The 15,994-nt window shown below is 41.0% G+C and overlaps 2 protein-coding genes across 8 annotated transcripts in view; one reads left to right on the forward strand and one right to left on the reverse strand.

The window, feature by feature from the left end:
• The window catches only part of SDCBP (syndecan binding protein), a 33,877-nt gene extending 22,600 nt beyond the window's left edge, over positions 1 to 11,277 (forward strand). The window contains exons 5-9 of one of the 2 annotated variants that reach the window (XM_051844505.2): positions 3,571 to 3,732; positions 5,857 to 6,032; positions 6,870 to 7,041; positions 8,826 to 8,917; positions 10,185 to 11,277. In XM_051844505.2, the coding sequence (XP_051700465.1) occupies positions 3,571 to 3,732; positions 5,857 to 6,032; positions 6,870 to 7,041; positions 8,826 to 8,917; positions 10,185 to 10,239 (657 nt within the window). In that variant the 3' untranslated portion in view covers positions 10,240 to 11,277. The remainder of the gene's footprint in view (positions 1 to 3,570; positions 3,733 to 5,856; positions 6,033 to 6,869; positions 7,042 to 8,825; positions 8,918 to 10,184) is intronic. The other variant, XM_051844506.2, reaches the window with a different exon arrangement.
• Positions 11,278 to 11,819: 542 nt separating this feature from the next.
• Positions 11,820 to 15,994, reverse strand: part of NSMAF (neutral sphingomyelinase activation associated factor) — a 66,382-nt gene continuing 62,207 nt past the window's right edge. For all 6 annotated transcript variants that reach the window (XM_070075059.1, XM_051844491.2, XM_008255557.4 and 3 more), the window contains 5 exons: positions 15,631 to 15,714; positions 14,518 to 14,668; positions 13,667 to 13,769; positions 13,426 to 13,535; positions 11,820 to 12,514 (listed from right to left, as the gene is read on the reverse strand). In XM_070075059.1, the coding sequence (XP_069931160.1) occupies positions 12,420 to 12,514; positions 13,426 to 13,535; positions 13,667 to 13,769; positions 14,518 to 14,668; positions 15,631 to 15,714 (543 nt within the window). In that variant the 3' untranslated portion in view covers positions 11,820 to 12,419. The remainder of the gene's footprint in view (positions 12,515 to 13,425; positions 13,536 to 13,666; positions 13,770 to 14,517; positions 14,669 to 15,630; positions 15,715 to 15,994) is intronic.

Consider the following 15,994-nt stretch of genomic DNA (forward strand, 5'->3'; position numbering starts at 1 on the left):
TAAATTAATTTTTAAGTTGATAATTTTGTATAGCCAGTGATTAGTGTTATAAATATCCAAATGGTCCTTGGCAGAAAAAGACTTCCCTACCCCTGACTTAAAGAATATTAGCACTAGTTGGGCCAGCGCTGTGGCTCAGTAGGTTAATCCTCTGCCTGCAGTGCTGGCAACTCATATGGGCGCCACTTCGAATCCTGGCTGCTCTACTTCCGATTCAGCTCCCTGCTGTGGCCTGGGACAGCAGTAGAAGGTGACCCAAGTGCTTGGACCCCTGCACCTGCTTGGGAGACTTGGGAGAAGCTGCTGACTCCTGGCTTCGGACCCTGAGAGGCTTGCTGTACACTTTGTTGAGTTAGTTCTGTAAGACTGTTATTCTGTTACTAAGAAAGTGTGTCCTCACCGGGTTCTTCACCGAGTGCACTGGATGCCACCGTGGCTGTGGATTCTTGAATGTCTCCAGCCCTGTGTAATCTCCAGGAACTGTTGGATCTCTGAACATCCTTTGCTTGGCCTTGGGGATTCTCACCTCCTGCATACCTGGGTTACTGTCCATCCAGATGCAGCGTCACCTGGAGCTGTGCCTGTAACTGCCTGCTCTCCAGACTCTGCTTTCCAAATTCTGCCTCACCAGCTGGCCTTAGCCTTCCTGACCTCACATCTCTGTCCTTTCAACTCAGCAAGAGCACAGTGCTCTGCTTGCGATTCGTTCATAAGTAATTTCTCTGGCCTTGTTTATTGATTTTGTGTATATTTCTCCTGTTAGACTGTCAGCTTCAGAATGTTCACTCATTCAAAAGTCATAAAAGTTGAAGCACATGGATTACAGCTAAAGAATGAATTTGGCTCTTAAAATTTTCTTTTCCATTTTGTTTTCTGATTGTCTTATGTCTCTGATAGCTGTAATTTCTTTTGAACCTTTGTAATTCTATATAAATAATATCTTGTAATTGTGTCCTGATTTCTAATATCATAGTGTGTGAATGAGTGATAGATGCTGCTGTTAGACTGTCGGCTTCAGAATATGCAATTTGAATGACCATAAATTCTAATGGAGTAAATTTTTGAAGTTGTGATGTTTTCATCTGAAGGTTCTTTCTTGTTACTGCTGCCCTGAGCATCACAGTTCATGGCAGATTAGAGCTTTATGTCTACTGAAAAATCTTTCTAACCTATCACAAATTGTAATTAAGAAGCCCTGGTAAGTCCTTTCCTCACTGCCTTTTGGTTGAGGAGAAAGTCCACTTACAACAAGAAACCAGCAGCACAGAGAGAGTGAGGAGGCTGCGTCTGGGTCCGCTCTCACAGCCATTGCAGTACATTGAGCTCCATAAGACAGTGCTGGGTCAGCCAGATGGGCAGTGAGCAACTCCCGGCCTCGCTGAGGTAACAGACCTAAACATAGACAAAGGAGGGCCTCCGAAGCCGAGAGGCAAAATGTCGTCATGTGCATTCTTCGTGCAGACTTGCCTGGAGCAGCGTAAGAAGCAGCACCCAGATGCTTCTGTCAACTTCTCAGGTTTCTAAGAAATGCTCAGAGAGGTGGAGGACTGCATCTGCTGAAGAGAAGGGAAGACCTGAAGACATGGTAAAGGCGGACAAGGCTCGTTATGAAAGAAGTGAAAACCTACAACCCTCCTAAAGGGGAGACAAAAAAGAAGTTCAAGAATCCCAATGCACCCAGGAGGCATCCTTCAGCCTTTTTCTTGGTCTGTTCCTAGTATCACCCAAAAATCAAAGGAGAACATCCTGGCCTGTCCATTGGTGAGGTTGCAAAGAAACTGGGAGAGTTGTGCGGTGACACTGCTGCCGAGGGCAAGCAGCCCTATGGAAAGCAGGCTGCTGAGCTGAAGGAAAAGTGTGAAAAGGATGTTGCCGCGTCTCAAGCTAAAGGGAACCCTGGTGCAGCAAAAAAGGGGGTTGTCAGGGCTGAAAGGAGTGGGAAAAAGAGGAATGTGAACATGATGAGACGAATAAGTTGGTTCTAACGCAGTTTTTTTTCGTTGTCTATAAAGCATTTAATTGACCCATATATACAGCTCCTTTTGAAGAAAAAATGAAATGTGAGGCTATGTAAGATTTGTTTTAAACTGTACAGTGTCATTTTTTTTTTTTTTTGTATGTTAACACACTACCAAATGTGTCTTTTGATAGCTCTGTCCTGGTGGTTTTTCAGTAGCCACTAACCTTGCCTGGTACAGTATGGAGGTTGTAAATTGGCATGGGGATTTAAAGCAGGTTCTTGTTCGTGCACAGCACAATTTAGTTATATATGGGGATGGCATTTTTTTTCATCTTCAGTTATCTGATGCAGCTTCTACGAAATAATTTTTCTGTTAACTGAATACCACTCTAATTGCCAAACAAAACAAAAAAAAAGGTTGCAGCTGTTTTGACATTTTGAATGCTTCTAAGTAAATACAATTTTTTATTAAAAAATGTTTTTTTCTTAAGAAAACTTGAGTTTTCCGTAGTATATAGCCATTCTGGGGCATTCTCCTTTTGTGTCTGATTTCTAATTCGTAGATGGTTATTAAAGGAGATGAGAAAAAGTATTCGATACTTCATGTGTGTTAGAACTTATATCCCTTTTCCTTTTTTTTTTTTTTTTTTTTTTAAGATTTTATTTATTTGAGAAGTAGAGTTACAGACAGTGAGAGGGCGAAGCAGAGATGTCTTCCATTTGCTGGTTCACTCCCCAAATGGCCACAACAGCTGGAACTGTGCCGATCTGAAGCCAGGAGCCAGTAGCTTCTTCTGGGGATCCCACAGGGGTGCAGGGCCCAAGCACTTGGGCCGTCTTCTACTGCTTTCCCAGGCCACAGCAGAGAGCTGGATCGGAAGAGGAGCAGCTGGGACTAGAACTGGCATCCATATAGAATGCCAGCACCACAGGCAGAAGATCAACCCACTGTGCCATGGCGCAAGCCCCATAACATGCCCTTTTCTTTTAATCCTCACTAACATTGTGAGATAAGAATGTTGCTCCTTTTAGACAAACTCTGAATGGATAAATTATCAAAGATTAAACTGTATAAAAGAAACCTGTGGAAATGTCTTTCAGAAGTATACTATGGCTGTTAAAGTCTAAGATAATACATTTGAGATGAAGACAAACCACAGTAGTCATTACTTGCTTAATGATGGGATACATTTTGAGACATGCTGTTACGTGGTTCATCATTATGTGTTCATCATAGATAGTATACTTATACAAGATCAGAAAACTATGACATCACCAGCCAATAAAATTTTATGGGATCTCCATTGTGTATGGGGTCCATTGTTGACTAAACCATCGTTCTGCAGTTAGTGACTGTACACATGAGACCAATGCCAGTGATTTTGAAAGAGAAGACAGAGTAAGCCATGAATCTAATGGAGATGCTAAGTATGGCAGTGATTGAAAGAATTACAAAAAAACAGTGTCATATTTGCAGAAATCCAACTTTATCTGAGGGAACTTGGTATATTACTTTTTGGAAAACCACAATTGAGTATGTTCTGCTAATTACCATTGTAGATTTTTTTAAGTGAGTGCTTCTAAATATTGACACATATATGTTTTGTCAGCAGTTGGTAGCAAGACCTTCCAGTGTGAACTATATGGTGGCTCCTGTAACTGGAAATGATGTTGGGATTCGCAGAGCAGAAATTAAACAAGGGATTCGTGAAGTCATTTTATGTAAGGATCAAGATGGAAAAATTGGACTCAGGCTTAAATCAATAGATAATGTAAGTATTTGTAATACCTATCGGAATTTACCTGAGTAGTTAGAGAATATTAAGTGATGTTAAAATAATTTGAAATGGAAATGCTTTAATTAGTTACAGTAGCGTACTCGTAATTGAGAATATTCTAAATCTGCTATCCCAAGTTTGTTTAGAGATGCTCTGTTTTGAGGAAGCAGAACTGAAGTTTCCAGACACCTTCCTTTGTATGACTTTGTGTTTTGCCTTGCTTTGAATTCTTCAACTGAAATAAAGTTCAATGGTCTATGTATTTTATAATTAAATCAGATAATAGAATTCTGGCATTGAAATGGGTCAGCATATATAAATTAAACAGTTGATTCAGTGAGAATGTGTTTACATTTTTAAAGCAAATGATGGTGATTTAACTTCTGAGATGGTTTTTTTTATTGCCTTGTTTTTCCATCTTTTAATTTTTTTATATATTTATTTGAAAGGCAGAGTTAGAGAGAGGGAGACACAGAGTCAAAGAGAGAGATTCTATCTGCTTGTTCACTCCCCAAATGGCTGCAACAGCCAGAACTGGGCCAGGCTGAAGCCAGGAGCTTCATCTTGGTCTCCTATGTGGGTACAGGGTTCCGAACACTTGGGACATCTGCTGCTGCTTTCCCATACAGCTCCATTAGCAGGGAGCTGGATTGGAAGTGGAGCAGCCAGGAATCGAACTGGTGCCCATATGGGATGCTGGTGCTGCAGGCTGTGGCTTAACCCGCTGGGCCATAGCACCGTCCCCTCCAATTTGAATTTGATAGGTTATTTTCTGAGCAAAAATTTCTAATTAGGGCTACCATTACTTTACTTCTCATCTTAACATACTGTAGAAATGAAATAGGCTTATTCCTGAGGAAACCTTTAGAATTGTGAAAGATGTGCTGTATCTTTACCCCGATTTAAGGTTTTAGCTCTTATCTATTAAATTCTCTATTTTGTTTTTTGTTATTTATTTGATAGGCAAGAGATAGAGAGAGGGACACATACACACAGAGGTAGAGAGCTTCCATTTGCTGGTTTACCTCCCCAGCAGTGGCTGGGACTAGGTCAGACCGAAGCCAGGAGTGTGAAATTCTGAGTCTCCCTTGTGCATGCAAATATTTAGGACATATTTTGCTGCTCTCCCAGGCGCATTAGCTGGGAGCTGGACCAAAAGTGGAGCAGACGGAACGTGAACTGACACTCCCATAAGAGATGCCAGAGTCACAGGTGGTGCTTTAGCCCACCACAGTGCTGACCCCCATTGTAGGTATCTTGGCAGTGGATTTGTGCTCCAGCCAGTGCACACTGGCCCACGTCATGGAATGCCACCTAGTTCTTTCTTACTACCCCAAGGTTAACCAATGAGAAGAATGTGTGATGGCCATTAGCAGTGAGCCAGATTGGAAGTGGGACAGTCAGGACATGAACCGGCATCCATATGGGGTGCAGGCACCACCAGCATTAATTTTACCTGTTATGCCACGGTGCCAGCCCCCATAATGGATTCTTCACAAAGGCTCATGTGGAGGTTAATATGTTTATCATTTTGGGCTGTTAAACTCTGTAATCTTTCTTGATTCTGTATAACTTAGCAAATGAGTAAAGGAATCGATTCCTTCAGCTCAAAAGGTAGAAGTATGACCTTAAACCATCATTTTTTTAAGCTGTAAAAGAATTCACCTGACTTCCAACACTTAATTCACTTCCCACCTTCCATGGGAAACATCTGGCCCATGAGCCACATAAGGCCTGCAGTCCTTTGGTCTGGTACCCTTGCAATTATGATAATGTGCTTATACCTATTTGGCATTGTTGGACTCAGACACTTGATTTAGTTATCCTACTTTATTTCCTTAGTCTTTTTATTTCAAGGTGGTGGAGGGGTGACTGAAGTTGACCTAGTGCATCATGATTTGAGTTTCATTTTTTTTGATTATTCTCTGGGGGCTTTGCCTTGATAAATTCTTCAGTTTGTTTTTAAGGGAGTGAGAGCACATTATATTCCTATTGTTTTTTCTCTTTAGTTTTGGTTATTAGATTTCAACTACAAACAGCTGTTTCCTAATTTTCCAATGTGTTAAAACCATTATTACAGCAGTGGTAAATGACCAAAGTTATTTCCTTATTATCTAGGGTATATTTGTTCAGCTAGTCCAGGCAAATTCTCCAGCCTCATTGGTTGGTTTGAGATTTGGCGACCAGGTACTCCAGATCAATGGTGAAAACTGTGCAGGCTGGAGCTCCGATAAAGCTCACAAGGTGCTCAAACAGGCTTTTGGAGAGAAGATTACAATGACCATTCGTGACAGGTAAGCTGCTGCTAAAAACAGTTCAAATGGAAATTTTCTTTGGCTTTAGGATTCTGTGAATACAGTGTGTTGTTCCAGAAAACTATCAAATGTTACTGATGAGCCTTACAGTCTTGCAGATGGTACAGGTGGTTCTTACGTAGTTTTATTTTTTTTTAAATAGCATTTTGATTTTACAAAAACACCTTACTTCTGAGCTTATAAGAATTTGACCTCTCAGTAGGTATTCTCCATTCTCTTTAGAAAACAAAAGGTGTTGGAAAAGTAGTTACGTAGCATGACATCTCTGGTCTCACTTACCCAAAGTCCTCTGCTAAAGCATACAGTCTAGGGCCTTTACATACAGTGTTAGGATTCCTTGTGAGGGTCAGAGCCTGTGTAGAACTAAGTGGGTTCAGAGTCCTGAAAATGAGATCTGGCCTTATGGGTGGAAGGTGCTATTTTGTAGTTATTTATAATTTTTAATTTAAAAAATTTTTTTCAATTGAAAGGCAGAGCAACAAATAGTGGAGCAGACAGTACATGAACCAGGTGCCCATATGGGATGCTGGCATCACAGGCAGCGGCTTAACCCGCTAGGCCACAACGCTGGCCCCAAAAGAAGTCTTGAGTAATGAGTCAAACCATAATGAAGAGATCTAAAACAAACAAAAAACCACCTTTTAAAACAATAAAAGTAGTCTGTGAATGTATGCTCTCACTTATAGTAAGTTGCTCTTACTAGAAACATTTTGCCTTTATTGTAACAAGTACCCAGTATGGCAGAGCTTATTGCATATGAAATCTATTAAAATGTTTATCCTGAATTTAAATTTTTAATTGAACTCATGTTTATAGGCCTTTTGAGCGGACAATTACTATGCATAAGGACAGTACTGGACATGTTGGCTTTATCTTTAAAAATGGGAAAATAACATCCATAGTGAAAGACAGTTCTGCAGCCAGAAACGGTCTCCTCACGGAACATAACATCTGTGAGATCAACGGCCAGAATGTCATTGGATTGAAGGTACGTGACAGACCTTGTGCCTCACGGTCATTTTGCAAGTGTCTTTTTCTTTGACATGTTTTCGTACTTCCAGAATAGAGAAACTAAGTGGACAAGGGGAGACATGAGACAGATTTGGGGCTCTGGCATAAGCTAGCTGAGCTCTTTGGCTGTTACCAGGTTCTCTCTGCTGTTACCTAGATTTATCATTCCTGTATGAGGAGGGGTATCAGAAATCTGAAAACAGAGCTACCACATGACGGCCGTCCCACTCCTGGGAATTTATCCAGATGAAATGAAATCAGCATATGAATTATCTGCACCTCCATGTTTATTGCATCTCAGTTCACAATAGCTAAGATAGGGAATCAACCCAGATGTCCATCAACCCATGACTACAGAAAGAAAATGTGGTATATATATGCACTATGGAATATTACTGAGCCATAAAGAAGAATGAAATCTTTTTTTTTAAGATTTTATTTATTTGAAAGAGTTACAGAGAGGAGTTAGAGACAGAGATAGAGGTCTTCCATCCACGGGTTAACTCCCCAGATGGCCGCAACGGCTGGAGCTGTGCCAATCCGAAGTCAGGAGCCAGGAGCTTCCTCCAGGTCTCCCATGTGGGTACAGGGCCCCAAGGACTTGGGTCATCTTGTACTACTTTCCCAGGCCATAGCAGAGAGCTGGATCGGAAGAGGAGCAGCCGGGACTAGAACCGGCGCCCACATGGGATGCCTATGCTGCAGGCCAAGGCTTTAACCCACTGTACCACAGTGCCGGCCCCGAAGAACAAAATCTTTATCAACAAAATGGATGCAACTGGAAAGCATTATACTTCGTGAAATAAGCCAGTCCCAGACAGACAGTGTTTCCCCAATCTGTTACAATAGATTACAAAAAATGTATATGACCAAAATTGACATTTTGAGATTTGATTATTTATAGCCCTTGTTTCTACTGTTGAGGAAAAGTGATTTTTTTCTTCTTACTATTAAATTCTTTAAGTACTGGAGGGTTAAGTTTATGATTATAAAATAAAGTATGTCATTGTAAAAATTTTAAAAAAGGAAGAAGGGTGGGAAGTATGACTGTGCTCCTAAATGTGTATATATGAAATACATGAAATTTGTTCACCTTATATAAATTATTTTTAAAAAGGAGTGGTAGACAAAAATGTTTTGTGAAGTCCCTGGAGTGAACTTTGGTGAAGGACATGAGCAGTGATTTTCATGACTTTCTGAATGAATATTTCCCCAGCTGTTTTTCAGTACAGGAATATAGGAAATGAGTAAAAGCTTTGGATCACGTTCATACCTTTTAGTTTTTTCTCCTCCTAAAATCCCTAAATATGAGGGCACTTCAAAATTTTTGTGGGAAAATGGAATTAAAAGTTTTTAAGTCCCTACAGATTGAATAATACACTTGCATGAACATTTTGAATTCCCTTAAGTCTGTCTTAAGGTCAAAATGTTAATTAAGACCTGCCTATGTCATAAAGTTTGGCTGAGTGTACATGGTTAACAGAAAAGATAATTTTCCCCATATACAGTACCACAATATTACCTGAAATAATGAAAATGTGACTTTTTTCTAATATATTCAACTCAGTTTTGTTACTATCTATAAAACTGCTTTCTATAGAATAAAACTTGGTAAGGAAAACTAGAAAAATAACAAATATCTTAGTGTTTTAGACATGCTAGCCTAACATAACAAGAGGTATGGTGTATATTTCTTTACCAAGAATAATTTTTTTTATTAAAGGCTTAGTAAAATTAATTTTCATTATGTGTTTTCATCAGGACTCTCAAATTGCAGACATACTGTCAACATCTGGAACTGTAGTTACCATCACAATCATGCCTGCTTTTATCTTTGAACATATTATTAAACGGTAAGTACACAAGTCTTCAAATACTACATATAGTTGTATGAGTTATGTAAGCATTGCACTTTTCTTTAATTCCCAAAGCTTGGTTTATTGCTAAGGAGTGATACATTTATTTAAAAATTTGAAGAATAAATTATTTACATCCAAGGATTGGCTGGTAAGGATGACTCTTCACAGCTTCCAAGTATGGAATGAAATTCATCCTATTACTTGCCAATTTTATTTTTTTTTTAAATTTATTTGAGAGCTAAAGTTAGAGAGATAGAAAGGTCTTCCATCCACTGGCTCACTCCCTAAATGCCACAATGGCTAAGGCTGAACCGATCCAAAGCCAGGAACCAGGAGCCACTTCCAGGTCTCTCACATGGCTGCAGAGGCCCAATAAGTGCTGCTATCCCAGGCCATAGCAGAGAGATGGACCAGAAGAGGAGCTGCCAGGATACGAACTGGTGCCCATTTGGGATGCCAGTGCTGTAGGCAGAGGCTTAGTCTACTATGTCACAGTGGCAGCCCCTCTAGCTAAATTTTTACATTGCCTAGTAGAAAGAGGGTGTCCAAGCAGAAGTGGACAGAGGTGGGCCTGCTGTCTGCTTTGAACAAATGACTGCACCCTGGAAGTCTAGTGGTGGTGGTTCAGGATGGAGAATTCTTGCCTGTGGGATGTTACAAGTACCGGTTTCTATTCCCTCCCACGCCTCCGAGGACAGGTGAGAGTTGGGTAGTGCAGCCGTCCCTAGGAACTGATTGGAAAAATGTGTGAGAACAGAAAAGGGCTAAGAGTTACTTCTCTAGAGCTTTTCAGATCCTAATTTCTGTCAGTGTTTTTGCCATGCCAGCTTGGAATCCTTTCAGAATCATTAACATGAATGTGGAAGTGAAATTTAAAACACTCATAAATATAACCCTTCTTAGCTACTCTTGGAGCATTTTCTTGAGTTCTTCTCTGCAACCACTGGAAACCGGTCCCTCCTTCCCCATGTGCCTCTGTAGTTAACCACAGCCATGTCATTTTTCTTTCATTAATCACCAACCTAACTATACGAGGACTTTTTACCTTACCTAGTAACTTTTCTAGCCGGGATAAAGAAGGCCTGTTACTACTGACTAGAAGACCAGAGACCCTTATCTCTGAACTCACTTGAATGGCCTTCCCCTTCTCCCTCAGTCTTACTGGATACCCAAAGGGGCTGATTAGATGGCGTTTTCCTGGATTAGCACATTTTCAAAACAAACAGAACCTGAGTGTATGATGAAAATGATTCTCTTGTAGGATGGCGCCAAGCATCATGAAAAGCCTGATGGACCACACCATCCCTGAAGTTTAACAGTTAGCACACAATGGAAACAGCTGAGCGTCTCCAGTTTCCTTTCTCAACTACTCCTGTATTATGCACACGAAGCTTTCCCGGAGCCAGGGAGCATATGCTGCATGAGGACCGTCCCGTCTCAGTTATGGCTGGGAATCTACTGGTTCATCTGGTCTCCTCAGACTTCACGGTAGTTGTAGCCTTAGCCTGGTTTTACAGCTGTGAAACTTTCACAAGATTGACTGACTTTCCTAGAATAGTTTCTCTACTGGAAACCTGATGCTTTTCTAAGCCATTGTGTTGAGGGAGATTGATGCCAGCTTAGCTTTGTATGAGAACCAGTTACCTTTCTTCTAGGTAATGAGTAGTGCTCTTCATGTCATTTTAGTTCTATGGTATATCTGCATTAACATGTACGTGATAGTACATTTAGAGTGATTGCCTTTGGTAGGTTTTTTCTCCCTCTGTATGTATGTAAACACCAATTACGTAATGCTGGTTTCATTCCATGTAAGCATTATACAGTTTATGTAGGTCGCAAGAGATTATGATGATTGTCATTAAATTTTAACTACCTTCACTAATATGCTTCAACTGTCGCCTTAACTATGTTAAGCTCTAGAACAAAAGCCAAAATATAATTATTGCTGCCTTCCTAAAACTCAAAATGTAGTTCTGTATTAAACTGAAATGTGCACTAGCCCAAAAGAGGTTAATAGCATAGCTGCTTGGTTGTATTTGACACTTTCTAGTCATCGCGTAACAAACATCTTTCTTCTCCAAGTTGCCAGTACTGCTTCCTGAGAAACAAAGCGCTCTATATTTAATGTAAAATTTCTTATACTAAACAGGATGAACTTTTGATTCCTCTTTTCATTTGTAGATTAAGTAGAATAATACTTAATTTTGGCATCTGAATGTTAACATTATGTAACCTACCTACTTTGGGATAATAAAATGTTTTCCTGACTCTTCCCTGTAAACAAAGTGACGGTGACACTTTATTTTTTCTGTTTTGGTTTATGCCTATCCTAATTAAATATGTATAAAGGGAAATTTTAGTCTGTTGTTGCATCATTTGGAAGCCACTGACAGAGCTTGCACACAGCCGTACTTGATCTTGAAGACAGGGAAACAGTCATCTCCCAAAGCAGAGACCAGGCCTGAGACTGAAGTGCCTCCAGCTGGGCGCTGCTTCACACGTGTGCATCGCAGCAGGAACTCAAGGAGCCTCTTGATTTCTCTAGTTAGTGTTTTAAGACACTTAAAACTGAGTCTGAGAAATTCTTACTACCATGGTCTGTAGTGTTTCTCCCCCATCCCAACTGCCTGTAAGGTACTATAGTAATTATGTGACAAAAATATGGGTGTATGTATTAAAAATTGAATATAAAAGAACAGTGTTGTTGCTGTACTATGGACCTTGTTTTGAGATTTAGAAAACCAATGTGAAATGCTTTGATTGCTTATCTTGCTATCTAGACTTGAGTTCTTAGTTTTAAAAGTAGTGGAACTGTGTTCCTATGACTGAATACAGTTTTCTTGAAGGATCAATACTTGTTTTCTTAAAAGCTACTAATTAAGAAAATGAAAACTGCTTTCATTACAGAAAAATATTTTTAATGTAGAAAAGATGAGCATTTAATAGTTTAATGAAATACAAACCGTTCCCATACACAGTAACCTTACTGTTATGAGAACTTCTGATCCTTCCCAGGTTCTCAGAATCTGGGTAGAGCATTATACAAAGTAGCCGCTCCGTGAAAACACACATACCTAAAAACCTGGTGGCAGCAGTTGTGGTAGATTAGGAAGACAAAACAGGCTCTCAGAAGCAGCAGCGAATACTGCACATTTCCTTGGAAAGCTCAGTTGTTCACGGCTACCTGGTGCTTGCCCAGCTTAGTAGCTCTGAGCTACTCTGCCATGCAATCCTGTCTCCTAACCATCACAGTGGTATGACCCTCTGCCTTACAAACGAGATGCTTCCCCTAAATACTGCCATCTCATCTGCCTTAGAGGATGGCAGCTAGTGGCTTTCAGTGAGGTCATTGTGATTTACAAAGTTTAAAACCACACAAATTTCCGTGTGGTAAAACTTCTAGTTTCTATCATTGCACATTCACCAGTTCATTTAAAAGTTTGGTTTAAAAATATTTTTAAAGTTCAACTTGAATATGCAAGACAGGAAAAGGCACTTAATACTGCAATTTCCAGAACATAATTTGTCTGTCTTCTCCTCCAGTGATGATACTGCTGCACTGTTCATTCATCCATATACAGGTCACAGCACCTGAGAGAGAAGACGTTTTCGTTAGTCAACTGGGGCACCCAAAGACAGCTCTTACTAGAATTAATGAATGATAGCAAGCAAAAATGCACAAAGTTCTACTCTGTCTTATCTCTATTGTAAGGTCCTGGTATAATTAAAAATAACTACTTGGTATAACAAACTTGTAAGAAACCATCTAAATGTTAATATAGAGGTAAAACCTGGGAATTATGGATACAGAACAGACTGCAATAAAATGAGGCAGGAGGGGGAGAGAAGGTAGCCAGTTGGTGGAAGTGCTGATTTTACTTTTCCATTAGAAGGGGTCATATGTTAACTAGAGCCACTTAGCTGAGGTGGGGAAAAGGTATAGATACATAATTTCTAAAGTACAAATGTAAGAAAAAACAGTGGGTAAGCAGCAGCCAGGGAAGAGAATGAAGGGGGACATTTTGCACTTTGGAGGGAATCAAAGCTAACTGTCCTCCAGCCGATGAAGAGGAAAGCGAGCAAAACATCTGCAAGATACACTCCTGAATAAAAACCAAAGGGGCAGAAGTTTTCTATTATACTTTGTATGTCACACTTTCACACACATCTGCCTTACCCATCAGAGAGCACGCAACAGCACACACACAAGGAGGTACTCTGAGGAAGCCTCAGAGTTCATTTATTACTTGTGTCTTTTTGCTGTATTATATATGTACATATATTTTACTGCATATTATGATTCTTTGAGTCAGGTACCTGTCAACACAAATCTACACCCCGAGGCAGCTCACCTAGCCAACCATGACGACAGAAGGAAATGTTTACCGCAGGGAGAACACACGGGGTGCTTTCTGCCTAACAAGAGCGCTCTGTGATAGAAAAGGCAGTCCGAGCTCAGGACCCTAGGCCCACAGAAGAGGACAGCTGTGGTAACTGCCTACCTGTGTGGCCCTGTATTCTCTCACTGATTTTTGCTCCAAGGAGGTCCCAGACGAGCAGGTCACCAGACTGACTTCCGGATAAAATGGAATTTCCATCCCAGATAAAGCACCTGCAGGAATAATTTAGAAATCATTCCATCACCACAAAGGAAGGGCCATGTTGAGCCGGCCAAATCAGGCCAAGTGCAGTGATCACGAACGCGTCTGTAGGCCTCTTCATGTGGCAAGACAGGAACCGTACCTTTGGGGCTCGTCTGACGTCATGGAGGAGATGAGCATCCCTGTCTGCACGTCAATCACATTAAGACAGCCGTCTGCTCCCGTGCTGAGGACGTGGCGGCTATCTGCAACACGGGGCGAGACAGCCTCAGGCGCGAGCCTCAGAGCGCAGTGCACAGTAGATTCTGAGATGGTACCTGCGAGTCCAGTGGCCTGCTCCACTCCCTTTCTGTGAGCTCCCTGTACTTAAGCAATAACTGTACTCTCACTGAAAGGCTCTGTGCCTCTCCAACACACTGAGATGACCCTCGGGTCTGAGTTCATTTACGTCTTCTCAGTTAACTTCTTCAATCAGTTCAGGAATCAAACAATATCTACCTTGCTTTTCTATCAGGTACAAAGGCTCATTCATGGATTTCAAGTTTTTTTGCACCAAACTTATCTGTTTATTCCATTTTTTACAGTATGAGTGTACTTTAAAGCATTTGTATCTTGGAATGAAGCAGCATCAGCTATAGGCAAAAACCTTTTTAAAATTCCAATTTACCTGATAGCTACATTAAAAGGTAATACCATGCTAGTGTTGTGGTGCATGGGTTAAGCCCATGTGGGCACCAGTTCAATTCCTGACTGCTTCATTTCCCATCCAGCTCTCTGCTAATGTACCTGGGAAAGCAGAAGATGGCTTTAGTACTTGGGCCCTTGTACCCAGGTAGAAGACCAGATGGATTTCCATGCTGCTGGCTTGCGGCCATTTGGGAGTAAACCAGTGGATGCAAGCTCATTTGCTCATTTGCTCTATTTCTCCCTCTGCTTTTCAAATAAATCATTAAAAACAAACAAAAGAAAAAAAAAAAAAAGGATAAGGCCTACCTGGGCTAAAAGCAGTATCACACACAGTCCCTGAATGGCATGGAATCTGGTGCAATAAAGTGGCTGTACTGAGGTCCCAAATAGTCACTGTGCCTTCTTTGGTGCCTGAAACCAACAGTGTGCTTGCAGCATTTAAACTGATTGTATCTACCTAAGGAAGAAAACAGTGATAAATCTTCCACTTAGATTCACGATCACCAGCTCTGTTCCCCTAAGCTGACTATACACGATTAAATAGTATGGATTAAACCATTGTGCAGCATGCCGATGCAGCTAACGCTCATGTGTTTCAGCGTCATCCTGCTGAATAATTTCTTTCAAGATACAGTAAAAATTTCCATAGGCTAGTGAATACAGAGAGAGATGAAAATGTAAGGGTAAATGTAATGCTGTTTCAAAATAGTCTTAAACTGATCATCTCAGAAAGATAACTGAGTACCAGATTGCAGTGCAGTGCCAAACTGCCTGCAGCAGCCAGTGGACCCAGGACCTCTGAGGGCTCATGGGGCAGGGGCTCTCACGGTCACACTTGCACACCATCTTGGAATTGCTATTTCTCAACCTCAGTTAATCTGAAGACCATGAAAATTAAGATGCAAATCTCTCTAGGGGAAAGAGCCGTGTAAACCACAGCCTAGGAGGCAGTGGGGTGACCCAGTGAAAAGAGACGGAGAACTAAGTGCTGTCTTGGCCAGCAGGTCACGTATATTTGGCCATCTGTCCCTGCCCTCAACTACAGGATGGTATTTCCTATAAGAAATGGTCAGTTCCACCATCTGGGTCAGAACACCTGGAATATGATGGGTTACCCATCACCTGCCCAAATAATTTGAGGCTATCCAAAAATTAAATGGCATGCTCAGAAATATTTTAGAAATTATTTGGATGGCATCTGATTTTCAGGAAATGTGCAAAGAAGCTAACTAGGGAAGAAAAAAATGGAAGACTTGGAACCTAAAGAACCAAATCAAAGAACAGATCTGAAATTTGAACTCTAATCTGCACTAAACAAAATAAAAGCAAAAGGATAAACAAAATCCAGAACTTCCTTCCCACTCCCACCCCAGAGTGTTCCACTCCGCTTTCTCCACGGTTTGTTTAGTTGGTACTCACACTGACGTCATGTTCCAGCTCAGCCAGCAAGTCAAACTGGTGCCTTTTGGTGCCTGGCATCTCTGCAGGAACACCAGACCACACCTAGGATAAACACAGTGCAGAAGGTATTTTCAATGTTTAATATAAAATCACTTCCAATGCATTCAGGAAAAACCCTCTTGACCAGCTTCCACTGGACGCACTTGCCAGTGAAGCTAAGCTGACAGTGCTCCAGCTCCCCCTGCCCAATCCCCTGCTTCCATCCCCAGTGTGAGCTTGCTCACAGTCAGTGGTGCCTGTGTCTGTTTCCATCCTTGCACCTGCTGCTGGAATTATGTGACTTAAGTATTGTATGAACTAAGGAAATGTGAGTGCAGAAGCC

The sequence above is a fragment of the Oryctolagus cuniculus genome, chromosome 6 (genome assembly GCF_964237555.1).
Source record: "Oryctolagus cuniculus chromosome 6, mOryCun1.1, whole genome shotgun sequence".
Classification (NCBI taxonomy): Eukaryota; Metazoa; Chordata; class Mammalia; order Lagomorpha; family Leporidae; genus Oryctolagus; species Oryctolagus cuniculus.